Source organism: Urocampus carinirostris, chromosome 14 (genome assembly GCF_059441175.1).
Source record: "Urocampus carinirostris isolate Australia breed hairy pipefish chromosome 14, RoL_Ucar_1.0, whole genome shotgun sequence".
Taxonomy (NCBI): Eukaryota; Metazoa; Chordata; class Actinopteri; order Syngnathiformes; family Syngnathidae; genus Urocampus; species Urocampus carinirostris.
In genome coordinates, this window is record NC_142362.1 from 21,503,485 (window position 1) to 21,524,466 (window position 20,982).

General features: G+C 38.8%; 1 protein-coding gene across 2 annotated transcripts in view; it reads left to right on the forward strand.

Moving 5' to 3' along the window:
• The window catches only part of slc39a10 (solute carrier family 39 member 10), a 48,018-nt gene that overhangs the window by 17,480 nt on the left and 9,556 nt on the right, over positions 1 to 20,982 (forward strand). For both annotated transcript variants that reach the window (XM_088352953.1, XM_088352954.1), the window contains exons 4-9: positions 201 to 378; positions 7,102 to 7,277; positions 10,133 to 10,303; positions 12,756 to 12,864; positions 14,701 to 14,952; positions 16,808 to 16,888. In XM_088352953.1, the coding sequence (XP_088209079.1) occupies positions 201 to 378; positions 7,102 to 7,277; positions 10,133 to 10,303; positions 12,756 to 12,864; positions 14,701 to 14,952; positions 16,808 to 16,888 (967 nt within the window). The remainder of the gene's footprint in view (positions 1 to 200; positions 379 to 7,101; positions 7,278 to 10,132; positions 10,304 to 12,755; positions 12,865 to 14,700; positions 14,953 to 16,807; positions 16,889 to 20,982) is intronic.

Here is a 20,982-nt window from a genome sequence, read left to right on the forward strand (position 1 = left end):
GAGAAAAACAAATTTAGGAGATACATTCTTTTCACTTACCATGATTTTTTGGGGGTATCATGTTTTTTATTTTTTTTTATTTTTCACCCCATTTGGTGTCTGTGTTCTTTTTTTTAATGTATTCATCCATCACTTCAAGTTTCATTTCGGTGTATGAAATTTTTTTTGCAAATAAACTTCGGTTTTATTTCTCTGCACAGTGTCTGAACCTGACCCAGCTCCTGTACGACTACGGCCTGAACCCAGACGCCCTTATCTCCTCCACCCAGTTCACGTACCTTTGCCCCGCCCTCCTCTACCAGATTGACAGCCGCCTCTGCATTCGCCATTATCATCAGACGGGCGTGGAGCAGGAGGCCCTGGAAAACGTCAGTTCTGGTAAGCGTCCCCATCTATCCGCTAGGCATCGATACGGTAATGGCTAAGCCGGTCGGAGGAATCCCGGAGAGAGACGGAAATTTTATTTGGAGTGCACTTACTGTGAATCAGGAGGACCAACTAACACAAGTCTGCTTTCATACGGCACTCCAATGATTTGAAGTTCCATCTACCAGACTTTGCTACTTTGTTCTCACAAGTGCTTTTATCTATTTCATCTTTGCTACGGATTTTGTCTGTGACATTTGGCTTTTCGTCTGTTAGAATCTCCTTTATGGTGCTTTATTAAGTTAGTTGTATTGTTAGTAAAAACAGTAAAGTTGTTACAATTACTCGTTACTTAATTTATAAAGTAATTCAGTTACCCCCCCAGATTACTGACACCAAAAAGTAAGTCAAGTGAAGTCATCTCTCATCAGCTGCACCGCTTATCCTCAGTAGGGTCGCGGGGGTGCTGGAGCCAATCCCAGCAATCATCAGGCAGTGGGCAGGGGACACCCTGAACTGGTTGCCAGCCAATCGCAGGGCACACAGGGACAGACAACTCGCTCGCTCATTCGCACCTAGGGACAATTTGGATCGGCCAATTCACCTGAAATGCATGTCTTTGGATTGTGGGAGAAAACCGGAGTCCCTGGAGGAAACCCACCCAAGCACAGGGAGAACATACAAACTCCGCACAGGAAGTCTGGTAGCTGGATTTGAACCCACTCAGGAGGTTCCCAAGACCTTAGAACTGTGCCGCACACGCGCTAACCACTGCGCCGCCGTGCTGCCCAGATTATTGCATACCACAGACTATTATTACACCATCCCCTGAACTAAAACCTAGATGAGGGCAAGAAAAAACTCAAAACCTCAACATGAGGATAATAAAGAACCCTCGAGAAGGGACCGCACATGAGGTCCATCCCTCTTCCAGGATGACGAGGCTGCAATGGATGTTGCAATGAAATGAAATGATCTGCATTTATATTGCGCTTTTCAAGTCAATGACTTCCCAAAGCGCTTTACAATGTGCTCCACATTTCCCAATAGTGGCCTTGTATTGCAGCTATGTAAGACGCTAACCTGCTTATTAGGGGTATTAGGGGTTCAGTGTCTTACCCAAGGACACTTCGACATGTAACACGGACGAGCCGGGATTCGAACTGGGATCCATTGATCCCAAGACGAGCGCTCTACCTCCTGAGCTAACAATTAATACACAGATACAGTTCATTCATAAGCTATAGAATAGAAGTGTGTTTTAAGCCTAGATTCAAACAGTTCCACTGAGGTCGAATCTCAGGGGGCAGAGCATTTCACAACTTCGCGGCCCGAATGGAGAACGCTCTCGAACCTGCGGTTCTCTTCTTGGCTCTTGAAATCACTAGTAGACTAGCATTTTCAGAGCGAAGGCTTCGGACCGGAATATAATAGTGTCAAACTCTGAAAGTAGCTAGCTACAAATGACGGTATACCTTTTGGCCTGTGCAATCTTGAGAGTTTGCAAATGAACACAGCTAAGACACTCCATATCTATTTTGTCTCTGGGCTTCAAACCACTCCAAGATCTCTTTCTCTGTTTCTGGGTACTGTCCAATATATTCATTTTCTTTTTTTTTCAGGAATGGTGAATTGCAAAAATAATTTGACAAATAAAAAGACCAGAGTTCAGCACACTTTTACAGTAAAATTTGAGCTCACCTTTGCTTCTTTGATCTCCCCTCCCCACATGCTGCCTCCCATTTACCACATTCAAATATGCGCTTATAGGCTGCATTCAATAGGTAGCAGAATAACACACTATTTATTAACAACAGTGGAGTTACGTGTTTGTATTAATAACGCGTTACAGCACTCATTACAGAGAAGAGCATTGCAGGAACGCATTGCTTTGTAACCCGATAGTCCCAACACTCTTGATTACTATCTCACACTCAAACCTCTTGTGTGGTTTACAACAATGGTTAGACTTTGGTTGAGTCATAAAATGAAATATTATGTCCTTTTTTTATTTATATGTAGGTCAGGTGTGGGCAAACGCATTGGGTTAGAAATTTTGGCAGAGTGGCCAGAAGATTAATTTCTCCATATTAAATCATCTGATACCTTGGCAATACACAAGGAATAACGACCTATCCGTTATCTTGTGAATTTATGAATTATTTAACTTGCAGACATCTACATGTACATGTTATATTAGATTTTATTAAGCTTTAAATACATAATACATAATATGTATTGAATAACTCCCCAAATATTAAAGCTAGCTCCGAAGTTTGATTATTTATATATATGTACATTGGTAATATATGTGAATCTTTCTATCTATTTATCTATATACTAAAGCCATACCCCCCTTGTGGGAGGTGGCTACACATTCATTCCTCTTTGCTCTTCCCAACCTGACACTGAATATTAAGCCCCCAGCACAACAAGTGGTGAGTTGCTGTGCCATGCAACCCTTTTGTCAGCAGAAAGGCCCGACAGTTTACACTGGTTTACCCCCTCCACATTATATGCGTCGATATCAGTCATTCTTAACTACCCTTCGCCATTCACTTCTATCTGTTGCACACGCTCTTGCATCCATTAAATTAACCGACCTGAGATCCACAGCACGTTTTGCCACATCCATCCAACCATATTTGGGCCTTCCTCTCTTTCTATTTCCCACTACTTCTGCACTACATACTTTATTAGTGAAACGGTCTTCATCCATTCTTTTCATATGTCCAAACCATCTCAAAATGTGAAAAAGGTTAAAAAAAGTGTGTGTGTGTGTGTGTATGTGTATGTATGTATATATGTATATATATATATATATATATATATATATATATATATATATATATATATATATATATAAAATGCCAAAAATGTCTATAGCCGTCGTTGGCATTGGAAGCAATAAGATAAGTAAACTAAAAAAGAAGTTATTTAAGAAAGTGGGAAATCGTTCGTTATTTTCATTTTTTTTCTTTGTGTCTTAATTGTGTATTTTCGGTTAATATCGCCACACTTTAAAGACAAGAAAACTTTATTTTGAAAGTCATTAACAGTATTCCTTTTAGATGCAGGGCTCTTCAGTCCTTTATTGCTGAATTAAAAGTGTTTAATAGGACACAAATGACTGTTACTGAGTGTTGTGAAACGTGCATTTTGTGCATTTTCTTTGCATTTACTGCAGAGCTTCTAATAGCCCCTAACAGCCGTTAACGGCCATCGCAGTCCGGGGTATGTTTTTACACCTCGTCCAACTTTATAAACTACTCTCGGGGGCCCACAAGAATGAAGATGCTGAGAGTTAATTAGTTACGGCATGTTGAACGACTTTCAGCAAGTTTTCCGCGCATACAAAAACATTTAATCCTGGTTCTAAAAAAAAGGGGGGGGGGGTCACATAAGTAATAAATGATTTTAAAAAATGGACATCTCAAAAACAGTCTGGCTGAAGTATGTGCAAATATTTTTATTAGTCAAGTTTAAGGATTCATGTAAGGTTTTTTTCTCAGAGGCCCACGAGAATGTTGAGCGTTAATTCTTTTTTGGTGCATGAAAAATAAAATTGTATCCTGACTCTGATATTTGGCAGGAATAAAATACAGCCACATAAGTGATTGAGGTTTCTCTGGTGTTGTTTAACCTCTCGCTTAAGATGCAGTGATTAAAAATCCATTCTGTGGTGCTTCTTCCCTCCCTGAAACCTGCTTTCAGCCTGTGGTTTCAGTCTATTCAGTAGGACCTTTAACATAACTTTACTTGCATAAATAAATTAGGAAAAAATGTAAAAAAAAATGTCACCAAATTGTCCAAAAGGGCAAAACGAACGCCTTGTAAGCGTAGCAGGCGGAACGCAGCAACCAGATTCATCCTCGGGCGTCAGCGCCAACTGCAGGAGATTTTTTTGCGTTTACCTCCCGCTGGCGGCTGGGAAGGTTGGCAGGTTTTTATCTGTGAGCTCCCGCGATGCTTTTCTTTTGGTGCAGCACCAATTAGGCGCGCATAAGTGACACCTCGCTCCATTTTTCCTTGAGACGCCGCTCGTGGGAGACTCGTAATTGGGGAGAAGATGCCCACCGGAAAAAAATTCACATTCACACGCTGGTGCTTTATAAAGGCACCCACACGTGCAGGTAATGGGCCCTGGAGATGAGCTCTGCTCACATTCGTGTTGCTGCTTTAGCCCTCACCTAATAGATACTAGAGCAGTCAACTGAAGGTTTTGATTTTTTTGCCTTACAATGAGTAAAAAGTGGCCCACAAAATTGAGATGCGTAGAATGGGATTGTCTTTCGTCATCCATAACAATGTAGTGGACCTTGTGTGCAACGAGATTCGACATGAAATAAATGAAAAGAATGTCAGGATAAATAGTCAAAAATATTTACAGGGTAGATCTTGTAAACAGGCTGAAGTTGTAATTATAGTGCATATTTGCATATGATGATTACAGTGTTAGTATTTTATAAAGACAAAGTAAAAAAATACTAAATTAATAAAAAATGCGTTTTTTAGGATGTTTACAATGTAAACATTCTGTAAAGGCAAGAAAAAAAAGAAAACTTTATGGAGATAATTTTTACATTGTAAACATTACATAGGTGCCCTGCGATTGGCTGGCAACCAGTTCAGGGTGTCCCCTGCCCACTGCCTGGAGATGGCTGGGATGGGCTTCAGCCCCCCGCGACCCTAATGAGGATAAGCGGTACGGCTAATGAGATGAGATGAGACATTACATAGGGACAAAATGTGAGAGAAAGACAAAGAAAAGAAAGACTGGGATTAATATGGGGGAAAGAGAGAGCAGGTCAAATAAAGAAACATAGAGAACGAAAGAGAACAATAGAGAGGGAGAAAAAATGAAAAGGAGGGAAAGAAACAACAGGAAAGGGAAATTTTCAAAGAGAAAAAGAGAGAGAGAATCAAGGACAGAGAAAATGAGAGAGAAAAAGAAAGGAAAGCAAGAGAGAGAAAGAAGTCACATCATATTCATTTGCATAGCCCCTAATCTCAAGAAATCTTAATGGGATGTACTGACTACCATTACGTAATCCCCGGATCTGAAAACTGCAAGAGGGCAAGACAAAAGAGAAAACGAAAGAGAAAACATGAAAGAGAAATAGAGATGAAGTAAGAGAGGGAGAAAGAAAGTGATGGTAAGAAACAGGGAAAGAGAGTGAGAGTGGGAAACAGAGAAAGAGACAGAAAAAGGAAAGTGAGGGGGAGATAAAGAGAGAGGAAATAAGTGAAAGAGAGAAAAAGAGCAAGAGAGATTGGGGGAGAAAGATAGGCGGGGAAAAAATAAAGCAAGGGAGAAAGACTGCAAGAAAGACAGATAGAGGGATAGAGAGATAAAGAAAGAAAGAACAAGATAGAGAAAAAAATCCAGGAAAAAAAAATAAAAGAAATGCAATGTATTACCATCATCTACCACAATAAGGCATCAAAGTCTCACTTGCACTTCCCCCCCTCTCCCATATAGTACTGTACATCTGAAGTAACCCCGAAAAAATATTTTCGGGTTTGTATTGATATGCCCAGCAAACAAAATACATGAATAACCTTCCAATTTATTCTTATGAAGCGATTCACAAAATGAACAAAAAGTGGAGTTTGCGGTCCCCTTTGTTTGCCCAACGCGGCTTTTTCCGCGGTGGTTTGCAGGCGCGCTGCGTTTGAGTCAATAAAAGGCGAGAGGCAAAATGTCAGCGCTGAAGGATCCGTGTGCGCTTTAGCAAACAGGCGGTGCCGCAGCGGCTGCTGTGACATTGAATTTCATCCTACATTAAGCGCCTTGTCCTCTGTGACCACAAAGTCCTCCACTCTTTCTCTTTGGCCTTGCGCTGTTTTGACACCTGAAATGATAGCCCGGCTTCTGCTTTTATCCGCTGTCAAACACTGAAAATTCTGCTGAAATGCGCTTTTAAAAGTTCCAGGTGACGTGAAGCGGTTGAAAAAGCTCACAAGGACTGTACTGTGAATCTTCGTGTGATGTGTGGGTTACGTTTAAAAAAAAACTGTAAAAGGCCAACTCCAGGACGTAGGCTATTTTATTTTGCCATGATTACAGTACACACCCAGGATATGACAAAAATCTGTTCTGAAGTAAAATTGCTGTATAGCTGGGGATCAAAATCTATGTTAATCAGCTTCAAATCCCTGGTACTTTTATAAAAACAGGACAATAGTAGATTGTAATATATATTTATAATATTGAATAGCATTTTGAATAAATGTGTATTTACCTTTTGTGCAACGTGACTTAAGCTGGTACAATGAAGTTGCGGGTGAATGCAAAGGGAAGGAGGAGACACCCGATTCAAATTGTAACTGATATAAAAACTTCCACTTGTGAGGATTGTCATGTCCTTAGAAGATATCTTTGCACAGTGAGTGGAAAAGCGTGCCAACTGTTCTGTGTTAATGAAGCTTTGTACTCTTACAGTAGCTTCATCGTATGATTTTTTTTAACCTTATTTCATGTTTATATTTATACTATGTGGTATATGTATCGACACTTATTGAACATTAGTGTACCTCCAGGCCAGTTACAGTTGTTTTAATGGGTGTTTGGTTGCATTTGATGACCTTGGATCGGATTAATCCCGTTTCCATTCATTTCAATGGAAAAATATGTTTCGATTTACAACCATTTCATTATACATCACTGCTGGAACCAATTAAATTTGTAAGTAGAGGTGTCACTAAACTTGAATCGCTTGTTGTGCTTGGCAGTGTGGACGTGGATTTGGGGCTTCGTGTCCATCACTATCATCAGCCTGCTTTCGGTGCTGGGTGTGGTCCTGGTGCCCATCCTCAACCAGTCCTGCTTTAAGTTCCTGCTCACCTTCTTGGTGGCCCTTGCCGTCGGGACCCTCAGCGGAGACGCCTTATTACATCTCCTCCCTCATGTAAGTTGGCCAGTATTTTCCCAATTGAAACATAAATTATTAAATCATTTATTTTACGAGGATTAATCAAACCAAACACGTAAACTTGAACGAAATCTAGACAATATAAAAAAAACTTCACATGAAGCCCCAAAATTCTTATATTTTTTCTTATTTATTTTTTTGTAACTCTTCACTGGCTTTTCACACACTGTTGCTGGTATTTTGGCCCATTCTTCCATGCAGAGCAGTAATGTTTTGGGACCGTTGTTAGGCAACATAGACTCTCAACTCCCTCCACAGATTTTCTATGGGGTTGAAATCTGGAGAATGGCTAGGCCACTCCAGGACCTTGAAATGCTTCTTAGGAAGCCACTCCTTTTTTGCCCTATCTGTGTATTTGGGATCATTGTCATGCTGAAAAACACAGCCACGGCTCATCTTCAATGCCCGTGCTGATGGAAGGAGATTTCCACTCAAAATCTCTCGACAAGTGACCCCACTTATTCTTTCCTTTATACAGTTTAGATTTTTGCTTGTTTGTAGACCAAATATGTTTTCCACTCTAACTTGGAAATAGATTATTTAAAGATCTAACAACAGGATTCTCCTCTCTTTATTTGGTTTACCCACGTTGGCAATTACAGACCTCTCTAGTCTTTTCAAGTAGGAAAACTTACACAATTGGTGGTTGACTGAATACGTATTTGTCCCACTGTGTGCAACCCCCCCTGAAGCTTATGTCTTGTGACGCCACATCCTAGATCACTCTTGTAGATTTTGGCTTATGATTATTGCCATTTTATTGTTAATTTTGGTAATTCAGACGCTCCCCGACTTACGAACGAGATACGTTCCGGATGCTCGTTTGTAAGTTGAATTCGTTCGTAAGTCGCACAAGTGCTGTATTTTGCATGGAATTTATATTTGAGGCTTATAAAATTGTGTTTAAGGCTTATTTAAGTATGTTTAAGGCTTGTACAGAGGTACCCCGGTCCTCAACTGCCTCAATGCTAAACCAAATCGGTGTTCAACCAAAAAATGTGCGCAAGAAATGTTTCGATGCTCGACACGGAATTGGGTGCCCAACCAAAAATAGCCGAGTCAAAATAGCCGAAAATAGTCGAATCGAATGAGATTTGGCGTGTAACGAGTGGAGCCTAGATCCACTCGGCGGCGCGAGTTAGCCTAGCTTTAGCGCTACTTCTATCCAGACCGTCAATGAGTGAAGGGGTATGTCATTTTCAAAGTTCTTTTTTTCCCATTTTGTGCTTTTGTGTTGCTTTTGAACATGGTTCCCAAGAACAACAGCGATAAAGGGAAGGAATATTTTTAATGACAATGTCATGTCGCGCTTTGGAATAATAGTGCAAAAGAGGAAGAAGCACCTGGCAATGGACAGGTTTCTTGTTAAAAGAGAAGAGGATGACTAAGCAGTAACCTTTCCATACTCATTTCTGTATGCCATCTCACCACTGTTCAAAGGTATGTAGCAGATACAAAATAGCTGATATTTCTTCTTTATGTTTATTATATATTATGTACACATTTATGGTGTGCGATTGGCTGGCAACCAGTTCAGGGTGTCCCCTGCCCACTGCCCGGAGATAGCTGGGATGGGCTCCAGCCCCCCCGCGACCCTAATGAGGATAAGCGGTACGGCTAATGAGATGAGATGAGACATTTATGGTATTTAATGTTGTTTAGATACACGGTTTAGGGATTTTTTTGTGGGTGGAACGGATTAAAGTACTTACTATTGTTTCCTATGGGGAAAAATAATTCTGTACTCAACCAAATCGGTACTCAACCAACAACCAGGAACGCATTATGGCTGAGGACCGAAGTACCACTGTAAGAGTAAAAATAAACATACAGTATAACATTTAATAAAATAATTATGTTTAACTTACTTTTGGAAGATGAGCTTCAATAGTTTCCTCCTCCGAAACAAGAAGATGAGGGTTGCTTTGTATCTCCCTTGGAGGGTGTGGTGGCCGAAACAAGCGATCCAACAATGACTGCACACATGTTTTCTTCTTCTTGTCATAAATGACGCGGTAGCACTGTATTGGCATCATTCATTCGATTTGCAACCTTTATGCTCGAAGAGTGCGATGCTCTATCTATGAGCGAAAAGAGTTTGTCCTGAATGAGCATAAGGCTCAGAAGAATGCTCCGTTGCTGTTGATCCTCATGCCAAAGGGAGAGAAGTTTCTCCATCTCATCTAAGATTTTCCCTCTTCTCTTGCAAATGATGGTCGATTGGATCGGCATTACACCTTTCAGGTGCTGCGTTATGCGATCTCTGTTTTTGTAGATGGCACTGATTTTCGAACGATTCATGTTGAAATCAAGTGCGACGTCCACCATTTTCACTTCCTCATCAATCTTCCTTATTTTCGCCTAAAATGGCTCCCCTCTTTTTTCCACCCTTACTTTGTGTAGAAGCATTTTGCTTTTCACCGACCATATTTTGATGGATGCAAGAGATTCGATATTCAAAACGTTGACGTTCGTAGTGGAGATACAGTACAGTATGACGAACCGGGAAGAGGCAGCGGATTTCTTCTTCGGGTGAATGCTGGGTGACCTCTCACAGCGCCACACGCTGGTAGCGGCGGAAATAAGCACTACAGTAATGTCCTGAAAAAGGTGCACACTATACAAAATCTAACTTACAGCAATGTTCGGATATTTTTCGACATTCTGAAAAAAATCCCATTTTTTGCTTAAGTCGAATGGTCGTAAGTAGGGGAGCGTCTGTATTATTGTTGGGCTGGGCCATGAGAATAATATCAGACATTAAACCGTTCGGTGCTACAGAAAGGTTTTACGGACTACTGAAATGTAGTACGGACTCTTTGTGTGAGCAGGCTCAAGGGCAGCACGACCACAGCGAGGGCGGGCACAGTAGTCACGCCAATGGCGATTTGTCCAGCAACTACGACGGTGTGTGGAAAGGCCTGACAGCTCTGGCCGGCATTTACCTCCTTTTCATTTTCGAGCATTGCATCGGCATCTTCAGGAACTACAAAGATCAACGGGTAAGTCGATTTTCCGTACACTCAATGATACATTTTTTATTTCAAATCCTATTTCTCCTTTAAAAAAAAACCTCTTCCATCAAATGTGCAAAAAGATTTTATGGAGAAAATGGCCGATCATTTTTCTCATTTTAATAAATATGTTCTTCCAACTTTAAAAAATAATACTTAAAATGAAGTCATGTCATGTCAAGTCATGTTTATTTGTATAGCCCATAGTCACAGAGAGTCTCAAAGGGGTGCACAGATCAAAGACAATTGCAAACTACAGACTATTATGAAACCATCCCCTGATCCAAAACCTACATGAGGGCAAATAATACACAGATATTGTCAACATAAAATATAGATTATTCATATGATATAGAAATGTGTTTTAAGCTTGGATTTAAACATTTCCACTGAGGTTGCAGATCGAATGAATGAACAAAACAATTTAATTTAATAGCTAGGAAAGATTTGCAAATTTTAGGTTTTAAATGTATTGTTTTAACTATCCGTACATGCTGGGCTATATTTTCTGCCTTTCTTTCTCAGTGTATCCTATTGCCAGTAAGTCCTAATCATTTATGATCATGTAGAAGGTTTTTCTAATCTCTTTTCTTAAATACAAATTCAGATATTAATGTTTTTGAGTAGGTTAAGAATGTTTTGTCTAGCAGATTGTAGATCATTTTGTTTATTTCCTCCTGTTTTTTCCCTAATAAAATATCTTACATTAGAAAAAATATATACCCTTATAATAAGCAAAATGTTGTTTTTTACTTCACCCCATTGGCAGTAGGTTTTACACATTTTAAGTGCATATTTTGTTCATTTTATTCTATATGATATTTTAAAATATGTATATACATTTGAAATGAGCAAAAACCTTTTTTTTTAATCTTCCCCTATTGGCTGTACATTTTACTTGTTTGAGGTTGTTTTTTTAAGATATTTTAAAATATATTAAAATATATTTTAAAAAATGCTTTAAATGAGCAAAATAAATTAACTTTTTTATTTTTATTTTGTGTACTTTACCCAATTGGCAGTCATTTGTACTCATGTTAAGTATTTTTTTTCTTAATATATTTTCTTATTTCTATATTGAAATAAGATGAATCGTCCTGAAGTAAAGCAAAATTATTTGGCGCAGGATAGAACATTTTGGACATTTTAAGTAATATTTTCTACCCATGTCAGTAAAATAACGCGTAAAATATGCAAATATGAGCTAAATAAGATGGTTTGGTTATTTCAGTATACGTTTTTTTATTTGACTAGAAATACAAGTTAAATGTCTTGAAACTAGGAACAAACTTGAAGTAAGTAACAATTTTCTTGGATTTAAAAAATATATATATTTAACTTTTTTTCAATTACTGCATTTATTTCATTGCAATGACATAACATGGCACTAACACAGCACTGAAAGCTGCATCATCATTCTCATGCTGAAAAAACTTGCTTCCTCTGCACATATATATAACACTCCACTTATTGAAACATGAATATTTTGTTTGTTTGTTTGTTTGTACATGATTCAATTGTTTGTTTGTTTGTACATGATTCAAATTGAATCTTTTCTTCCGGCGCCGTCACGAATGGCAGCCACTCCAGCACCTCCCGTGTTATTTTCGATTGTTCTCGATTGTTCTCAGCTCAGGGATGCTGCTGGAAATGTGAATTTCCCTTCGGGGATGAACAAAGTATCTATCTATCTATCTATCTATCTATCTATCTATCTATCTATCTATCTATCTATCATATATTCCACCTGTCTCACTTTTACTTTTTCTGCTCAAGCTCCCCCTGGTGGCTGTTTGGGTAAAAAAAAGTCGAAATAAGCCATTTTACTTTATAATAATAATAATAATAATAATTTCCTTGTATTGTCATTCTGTGTAACAATGTACACAGAACGAAATGTCGATTGCACCTGACCCGTTGTAGCGAGCCGATGCAGCCGCAGCCAACAGAGGGCGCCGCCGACCACTTTTTAAGTCTTAGGAATGACTCAGCCGGGGCGCGAACCACCGACCTCCCAGTCTCAAAGCGGGCGCCTTACCATCTAGGCTACTGAGCTGGTATAGATAGATAGATAGATAGATAGATAGATAGATAGATAGATAGATACTTTATTCATCCCCGAAGGGAAATTCACTTTTCCAGCAGCATCCCTAAGCTGAGAACAATCGAAAATAACTGAGAACAATCGAAAATAACACGGGAGCTGCTGGAGTGGCTGCCATTATCGAAAATAACACGGGAGCTGCTGGAGTGGCTGCCATTCGTGACGGCGCCGGAGAAACGATTCAATTTGAATCATGTACAAACAAACAAACAATTAAGCCACTCAGTTACCAAAAATAACAGTAATAATCGTCTTGCGTGCTTGCAATTGAAGACAAAATAAATTATTTACTCATAATAATCAAACTAATCAAACTGTTTTATTATTTCTTGGCAGGCTGCAAAAAAAGCCAACGAAGAAGGCAAGATTGGCAGCAAACTATCGGACCACCAACTCAACCGCCGCTCCGATGCTGAGTGGGTGCACCTAAAGGCGCTGGGAGACGGTAAGTAATTTCAGCACTATAATGTTAACTTACTATAAAGCGTGTTCCAAAAACTGTTTTTGTTATACATTTCCCATATATAAGGCGCACCAGACTATAAGGCGCAAGGAATTATTAAGACTACCGTAAAGGGATATAGGTGCACAAAAAAATAAATGAGTACCATATTTGTGCATTGTTTAACCAGTTTGAACATATCCCTGATGCTGCGGGATTCAAACCAGGATTGCAGCAAGTAGAGCACTGTATTCTTTTCACTAGACAACTTCGGATGCAAACAAAACCTTAAAAAGCCATTACGTTTTATCTCATCAGCACACTATTTTTAGTAGCGATCCACCGATATGGGTTTTTCAGGGACTATACCAATACCGATTTTTAATATTAAGAGGAGGCCAATAACCGATATTTGGAGCCGATATTCGTTTTCCGTAAATGCTTAAAAATTTGTGTGATGCATTTTAATAATGAATAAGGAATTAGGATATCTGTTATAAATGTAAATGAAACTTTAATAGTTCTCTGAAACCTTTTACAGTATATAAATTGGAATTTCCACACAACTAACATGACTAATCTTTCACTTAAACCAAAAAAACTAACCGTGCAGGAATTAAAATTACACTCATCAGCAACTCATCTAAAGGTACATAAAACCTAAATAGCTCCCTCTTTTTTACAATAAACAAATACAAATGCCAATATCACCAACATGACTTAAATTAACTTAAAAAAAGTGCATGGGAATTTCAACAAAGCTGGTGAATGGAAAAGTGTGGGCTCTCCTGTTTAAAGGCAGATTGACAAACTTATGTATGGTCATGGTAAGAGAGCTAAACACTTCCATTTAGCATGCTTTTTCTGCTCCCAATCACAAACACGCACACCTGATTACCGAACTACTGTTATGATAAGAGCTAATATATCAGTCTCCACCTGAACGTTCCTCTCCGAAACAAGTAAACTACATTTTTGACGCCATTTCTTTAATCTCAAACATGTTTTAATATCGCCGACACAGAAATGTCAGGGCAAGTTGGCATAGCTATTGCTCTATTGTTCCTGCTTTACGGCTCCGCCCCTGGTTGCTTATCCAATCAGAAGGGAGGAAGTGGAAGGAAGAGGGTTTGTAGGAGCAATAGAAACAAAGTCTCAGGCGGCTGCATCTATGATTTAATGATAATCGGGGGAGCCGATACTGATATCTGTCAATTTTCTAAATATCGGTGCCAATAATCGCCCCGCGTGATAATCGGTCGACCTTTAATTTTTAGTCACTGGACCATATTAGAGAATGGACAAAAACAGAAACTCCTCTTTAAAGATATAAACAAATGGCATAAAGGGCGACAAGGAAGGAAAACAACTCTTTGGTGTACTGTACCTGATGATGAATTGGACTTTGCGTTTATTTACATATATCTTTCAGGGCAAAAGTTCTGTGTACTCCATTCTCAATCATTATTTTCTGGCACTGTGGGTAAAAAATAGTGTGATAACCAGATAAAATGACACCTTTTTGCATATTATCTGTGTCACTGGTGATCTAGTGATTAAGTGTCAGCGCTCTCACCACTGTGATCCGGGTTTGATTACGATCAGATATAATGCTTTGTGATTATGGTCTGTAGGGTTTTTCGATTGTTCATTGCACAAATATGTCTATCTTATCCACTATATTTTGCTGTCAATGAGGCGCACTTTCGAATTTCTGGCCCATTTGGAATTTTTAGGTGCGTCTTCTAGTATGGGAAGTACGGTATTTGCATTACAAAGAAACGCATTACTGTGCAATGCGTTTTACCAACAAATGCTGACGTCCTCTTTGTGTTTCAGACGCGGACGTTAGCGCCGTTTCCTGCGAGGACGAGCACAACGACACCCAACTGACGGAATTCCCTGACTCGCCCAGGCCCGCCAAGGTCAACGGGCACAAGGTCAAGCATCACGGCCACTCCCACCACGGCCACAGCCACGCCGCCAACTGCCACTCTGACCAGGAGATGAAGGACGCGGGCATCGCCAGCATCGCCTGGATGGTCATCATGGGAGACGGAATGCACAACTTCAGCGACGGACTCGCCATCGGTAACGCTTAGATTTATATCCACTCGCATTCCTTATTCTTGAAACTGCTCATGGAAAAAGAAGACTTTCAACAATACTCCTTGTGAAGCTTCTGGGAATTTCTGTAATGCCTAGATACTTGGTACTTTGTGGTCTTAGTACATCACAAGTTGAAAAATATCACACAATCCATGATACTCTGTAGCATATTTCTGTGAGAGGGGGGCCAGCGGAGCATATTTTTCTTGGGTTTGGTGGATCCTTTTTGCTGTTGGGTCAACCAAAAAATGAACTTCACTTGTCCAGCCACGATCCATTATCCCTAATTTCATATTGCCACAAAAGTGTGCTTGGACGGGATTTTTTTTGCTTGCTATTTCTGTATTTCCACCTTATATCAACTGCACTCATGTAGCCATGATCTATTATCACCAATACCATATTACTGACTGTGGGAAACGTCAAAAGGCCTGCCTCAAATGGGATGCACCGTTGTTGCCGGGATACATTATCCACAGTCAACTATTGCTCAGAGCAAGGGCCAGCAGAGAACATTTTTTTAGATTTCAAACCCTGAAGTGAACTGCACCTTTGGATGTGATCCGATATCTGCAGTTGACTATTGTTGCAAGAGGGGACCAGCAGAGCCCACTTTTGTCAGGCCTTGTGGCTCTTTTCTGCTGTTACTGTATTTCCACCTGCGGTCATACGATAGCAATCAATTATCCCTAAACCCATATTGCTCCGAGCGAAGACCAGCATGATGCACTTTAGACAGGAGGTTCTCTGCACAGTTGCGGTTGTGATGCATTATCCTCGGTCGAATATTTCTGAAAGCAGGGGCCGGCAGAGCACTGTTTTCTTTGGGGTTCAGGCCATTGAAGCATACCATTGTGGCCTGCTGAAAATTAACTGCACTCTAGTGTCTGCGGTCCATTACCTCCAATCGACTATTGATGGAATTTGGGCCCTAGAGAGCAAATTTGTGCAATGCATGATGGCCCTATTTTGCTGTTCTCTCCTAAAATGAACAGCATCCGTGCATCCGCGATCCATTATCCCTGGTCGGTTATTGCTGAAAACAAGGGCTGGCAGAGCGCTTTTATTTCTTTCAGTTTAGTCACTTAAGCATACCATTGGGGCTCACCTCAATTAAACTGCACTCTTTTGGCCGTGATCCGCTGTCATTTTTTTCCTGAGAGCAGGGGCTCAGAGAGCAAATATGTGTCATGCGTGGTGGCTCTTTTTTTCCAATTTCCAAGTAAAATCAAACATCAAATTTTACCAAAATAAGAAAAACTTTACTTAATGCAGGCTATTTCTTGTGAATAAAAATTAAAAATATATTTAGTATCATTTTGATGAGAAAAGTGATTAAAACCATTCCATTTATCTGCCGGATCAAACAACAAAGACACTTTTACATATTTTTTATTTTATCGGAGACCAAAAAAAAAAAGAAAAGTAGTGTAATAAACAATGAATTACTGTCAATGAGACATGTTTGGGGGGAAATTCAAGACTCTCTGCTTGTAACGTCATTTTAAAAATGTTTGGCTTTTTGTCGTATTTACGTCTGGTCGTCAAAACAAGACATAATAAGAAGAATATTTTGTAAACATTTGCCTTTTTTTTTAATGTGACTCGAATGTTTTGTATTGCATTGAAATGATGCTTTTTAAAAAAAAAAGTATATGTCCTGAAAGAACCTGAAAATCTCCTGCAGACAATTGAGCAGCATTAAAAGTTCCACGCTGGAAAAGTTTGCTTTCCCAAGATAAGAACAACAAAATGCTTTGTGTTGTTTTGTCCCCTGGTGGGCATGGCCCACACCTGAACTCCAGTCAAACGTTTTTTTGTCTTTTTCTGTCTTCAGGCGCAGCGTTTAGTGCCAACCTGACGGGAGGAATCAGCACTTCCGTGGCCGTTTTCTGCCACGAGCTACCTCACGAACTCGGTAAGAAACCGCGCACTTCAAATGCAAACAGCAGAAGAAAAAAAAGGACAAATAATCCTTCAAGAAACACATTCAGTAGTTTGCTCTCGATAGAAAAAGAGGCTAAGATACTCCCAGAAAATACAAAAAAGGTAAGAAAAAGTAGTTCTTAACCTAAACAAATAATAATAATATTTTCTGCTCATTTGAGGGATTATTTTAATTATTTAAATAGAAAAACAAGTAAAAATATATCTGGAAAAAAATTCTGATTAACTCAAGGATTATTCGTCACTCTGATGATTTTGGTTAGACCAATTTAATATTGAAAATAAGACAAATAATCCTTAACATTAACTAATATTCTGGCAACAAAAAAAACCCGGAAATATAACAGAATAAGAAAGAAATATATATTATACCGTATTTTCAAAACCAGAAGGAATAAAAGTCTCAGATTTTCTTTCAATTGTGCGGCGCCCCCTATTGTGCGGTGCACCCTGTGTGTCATTGAGATCAGCTCGGTGATGCCCGCCCCTGAGACTAGGAGGTCATAGGTCCGAGCCTTGGCAGAGTCAAGACAGTTTGGGGGTAATATGTCAAGTCATGTTCATTTGTGACGCCCTTAATCACAAAGAATTTCAAAGGGCTGCACAGACCACAGATTATTGCAAACCACAGACTATTATTACACAATCTCCTGATCTAAAACTTGCAAGAGGGCAAGGAAAAACTTTGACTGAGTCACCGTAGGTGATATTACATTTGTCGATGTTCAGAGCAGTTTTTGAGAACAAGTCACGGCATTTAGAGGGACAAATAATGAACATTTCGGTCTTTTCAGAGTTGAGGCGCGAGAAGTTGAGTGGCATCCATTCTTTTATCTCGAGCCTCCAAATTTCCACAGTTTAGTGTGGCAGATTCCTCCATCAGAAGATATAGTTGAGTGTCATCTGCGTAGCAATGGAAACTGATATTATACCTGTGAACAATATCCCCTAATGGAAGCATGTAAATCCTGAAAAGAAGGGGGCCAAGTACTGAACCCTGCAGAACACCGGAATATCTGATGTTATTTGCGATTGTTCACATTTCTAACAAAATGTGCAATCTCCGGCTACTATTATATCCCGTGTGAAGGCGTCAAGTTTCCCACAAGCAGAAGAGGACAGTGAAGCGCTCACAATTGCTAAGACCCTAGGGAACCTATGGCCCGGGAGCCATATATGGCTCTTTACATGAGTACATACGGCTCAGAAATAAAATGTAACCATTGCACATCTCTCTGTGGCGTTCCAAAGTCAGTGCAGTCTACACGGAAAGTGAATATGACGATATGCTTATCGTTTGCAGTCATTTGTGACATTTTTACAAGAGAACTTTGCATGCACATTGTTTTGAAACCGTTATTCAGGACACATTTCATGGAAAAAAAATGCCTCAACACTCTTAACTGAAGGTGGAAGACAAAGTGTAAATGGCATATTTACATTGATTTGGGACACGGGATTTGGCATTATTATCATTTCATACATTTGATTAAGTCATCAAATGACACACAGTGAAATAAAATGTGCTGAAGAATAAGCTTTTGTCTAGAGAGTGTGTTTGGCAGTTTTTTTCAATTTTTGCTGAAAATATATGATGTGGCTCTCTTAATTTCATTTTAAAACATTTTTTTGCATTTTGGGTCAAAAAGGTTCCTGACCCATGCCCTAACATATCTAGCAATTTGAAAGTTATTGTTATAATGTTGTTGTTTTTTTTTTTTCATGAAACTGTCGTTTTTCCACCCGGACTAAGACTAAGGTAGCGCGAATTATAATGAAAAGAGGGTTTTTTTGTGATGCTCGGACTAACGTATCTGTCGAGGCTGTTGTTCTAACTTTCAGAAAGGGACTCAAAGTGAAAAAAGTGAACCTTTTAATCGAGATTTAACAGAGCAGTTCTGGTTAGAAACAAGGGTTTCGACAGTTTGTTTTCTTATGGATTACTGGTAAAAAGAAAAATGGGAGCATCAAACTTTTTTTTTTCTTTATCCGTGTGTTTTGCTTGATAATGAATACTTAAATAAACCACAACTCGTTTTTTCTTCTGTTGTATTCTTGAAATAGGCACACTTGTATGCTTGTCTGTGTTGTTGTAAGATGGCTGTAGCAGGGCACCCGCACCCTATCGAGCGGTGCGCCCTATGTAGTGTTACAGAAATAGAACCAGCTATAGAGGCTGCGCCTTTCAACACGCTGCACCCTATGGTTGTGGAAACACGGTAAACAAAATTTCTTTTAGAGCAAAATTATTTGTATCATTATTTATTTAAAATAATTATCACTAATAAAATAAGACAAAGTTCAAATATCCCAAAATAATATAATACAATTCTCAAAGTGAAAAGAATAATTATGACTAGTTTATTTATTTATGAGAATATAAAAATATATATAATTCTTTAAATATGGCAAATAATTCGGATGTTTTTATTTATTTCTTTTATTTTCTTGCAAATACAAAAAAAGATATTCATATACAAGAATACTAAAATAGAATTCTCAAAATACGACAAATGAATGTACAGGTTTTTGTGAGATTTATTCTCCTGGTAAAATAAGCCAAATAATACTTTTTCTGCCAATAAACAAAAATTATATACTAAAATAAGAAAGTATATTTCATAAAATCTTACAACACCATCTTTGGCATTTCTTTTTTTTAATTTTCATTTTAGGGATTTATTCATTTATTTTTACTTGAAAAAAAAATACAGTAAAATAGCAGTTAGAAAAATGAGTCAAAATATAAGATTATAAAGATTATACTAAGAATAAGCAATATTTATTTATAGTAAAATAAGAAAAAGTATACTGAAAAAGATAGGGATTAAACGTAATAAAATAAGGAATATTATAGTGAAATAAGCTAAATTATTTGAGAAGATGGGATTTATCTTATGAAAAATATATTTGAATTATACTTAACTGACTATTATTTGTAATACTGTAGAAGTGTGTAGTTTTCCTTCCAAAAAATCCTAAACTAAATGATGTCAAAGAATTTCATCACTGGTTCCAAGTTTGTATTCTACCTTTGACGTTGCCAAATGGGCCAAGGAATATTTTTCTGGTTTCAAGAACATCAAAGAGGCTCCTCATTAAAGGAGAGGCTTGGAAAAGCTGCAACGTGCTTAATATGAATAATAAATCACCGGACAACTTCTTGTTTATGAATCATAAATCTGACGTTGCCCACCGCATAACGCGATTTGTGTTTTGTACAACACGTCGGCCTTCAAAAGCGACTGGAAAACCGACACGTATCATAGCTAAATGCAGTAGAACCCCGGAATACGAAAATTACATTGCCTAAGACAACGCTGAGAGAGGCGCAAGAAAAAAACGAGCTGCAGGTTGAAATATGTTCACTTGATGTCGCCAAAGCCAGGTGCCTCTCACAAGCACTGTATCTCTCTCACTCTTTTTCTCTCACTCCGTCTTTCTTTCACTCTCTATGTCTCTCTTTTTCTCTTTCTTTGTTCCTTTTTGTCTATTTCTCTCTGTGTGTCTTTTTGCCTTCTTTTGCTCTCTCTTCCTTTTTTTCATTTTCTCTCTCTCTTCTCTCTTTCTCTCTCCCTTGAAGTCCCCCTCTCTTTTTTCCCTTCTCTCCTTCCATTTTCTCTCCTTCTCTCTTTCTCTTTCTTTTTCTCTCTCTTTCTTACCCCCTCACTATTTCTCTTTTTATCTTTTTTTTCTCACATTCCCTCTCTCTTTCTCTTATTTCTTTCTCATCGTCTTTCTCTCTAGATTACTAGTCCGGTCCCTGAGAGAATGTTTGTCTTTCGTGTGGCCCCCGAATTAAAATGAGTTTGACATCCCTGGTATAAGTACTACCTATGTGTGATATGTGTGTATAGGAATAAAGAAATGTAACGAAAAAATGAAATTGTATTCACTCAGCCTTGGTGTAATGTGAGTTGGTACAATGGAGTAGCAGATGGATGCACAGAGGTGAGAAGACATCATATTAAAAATAAAAAATAAAAATTTTAAACATCCACTTACGAGGATTGCCTCATGAACAGTTAGGGTCCCAATCAATTTTTACTGGCCCGTGACCGCTGT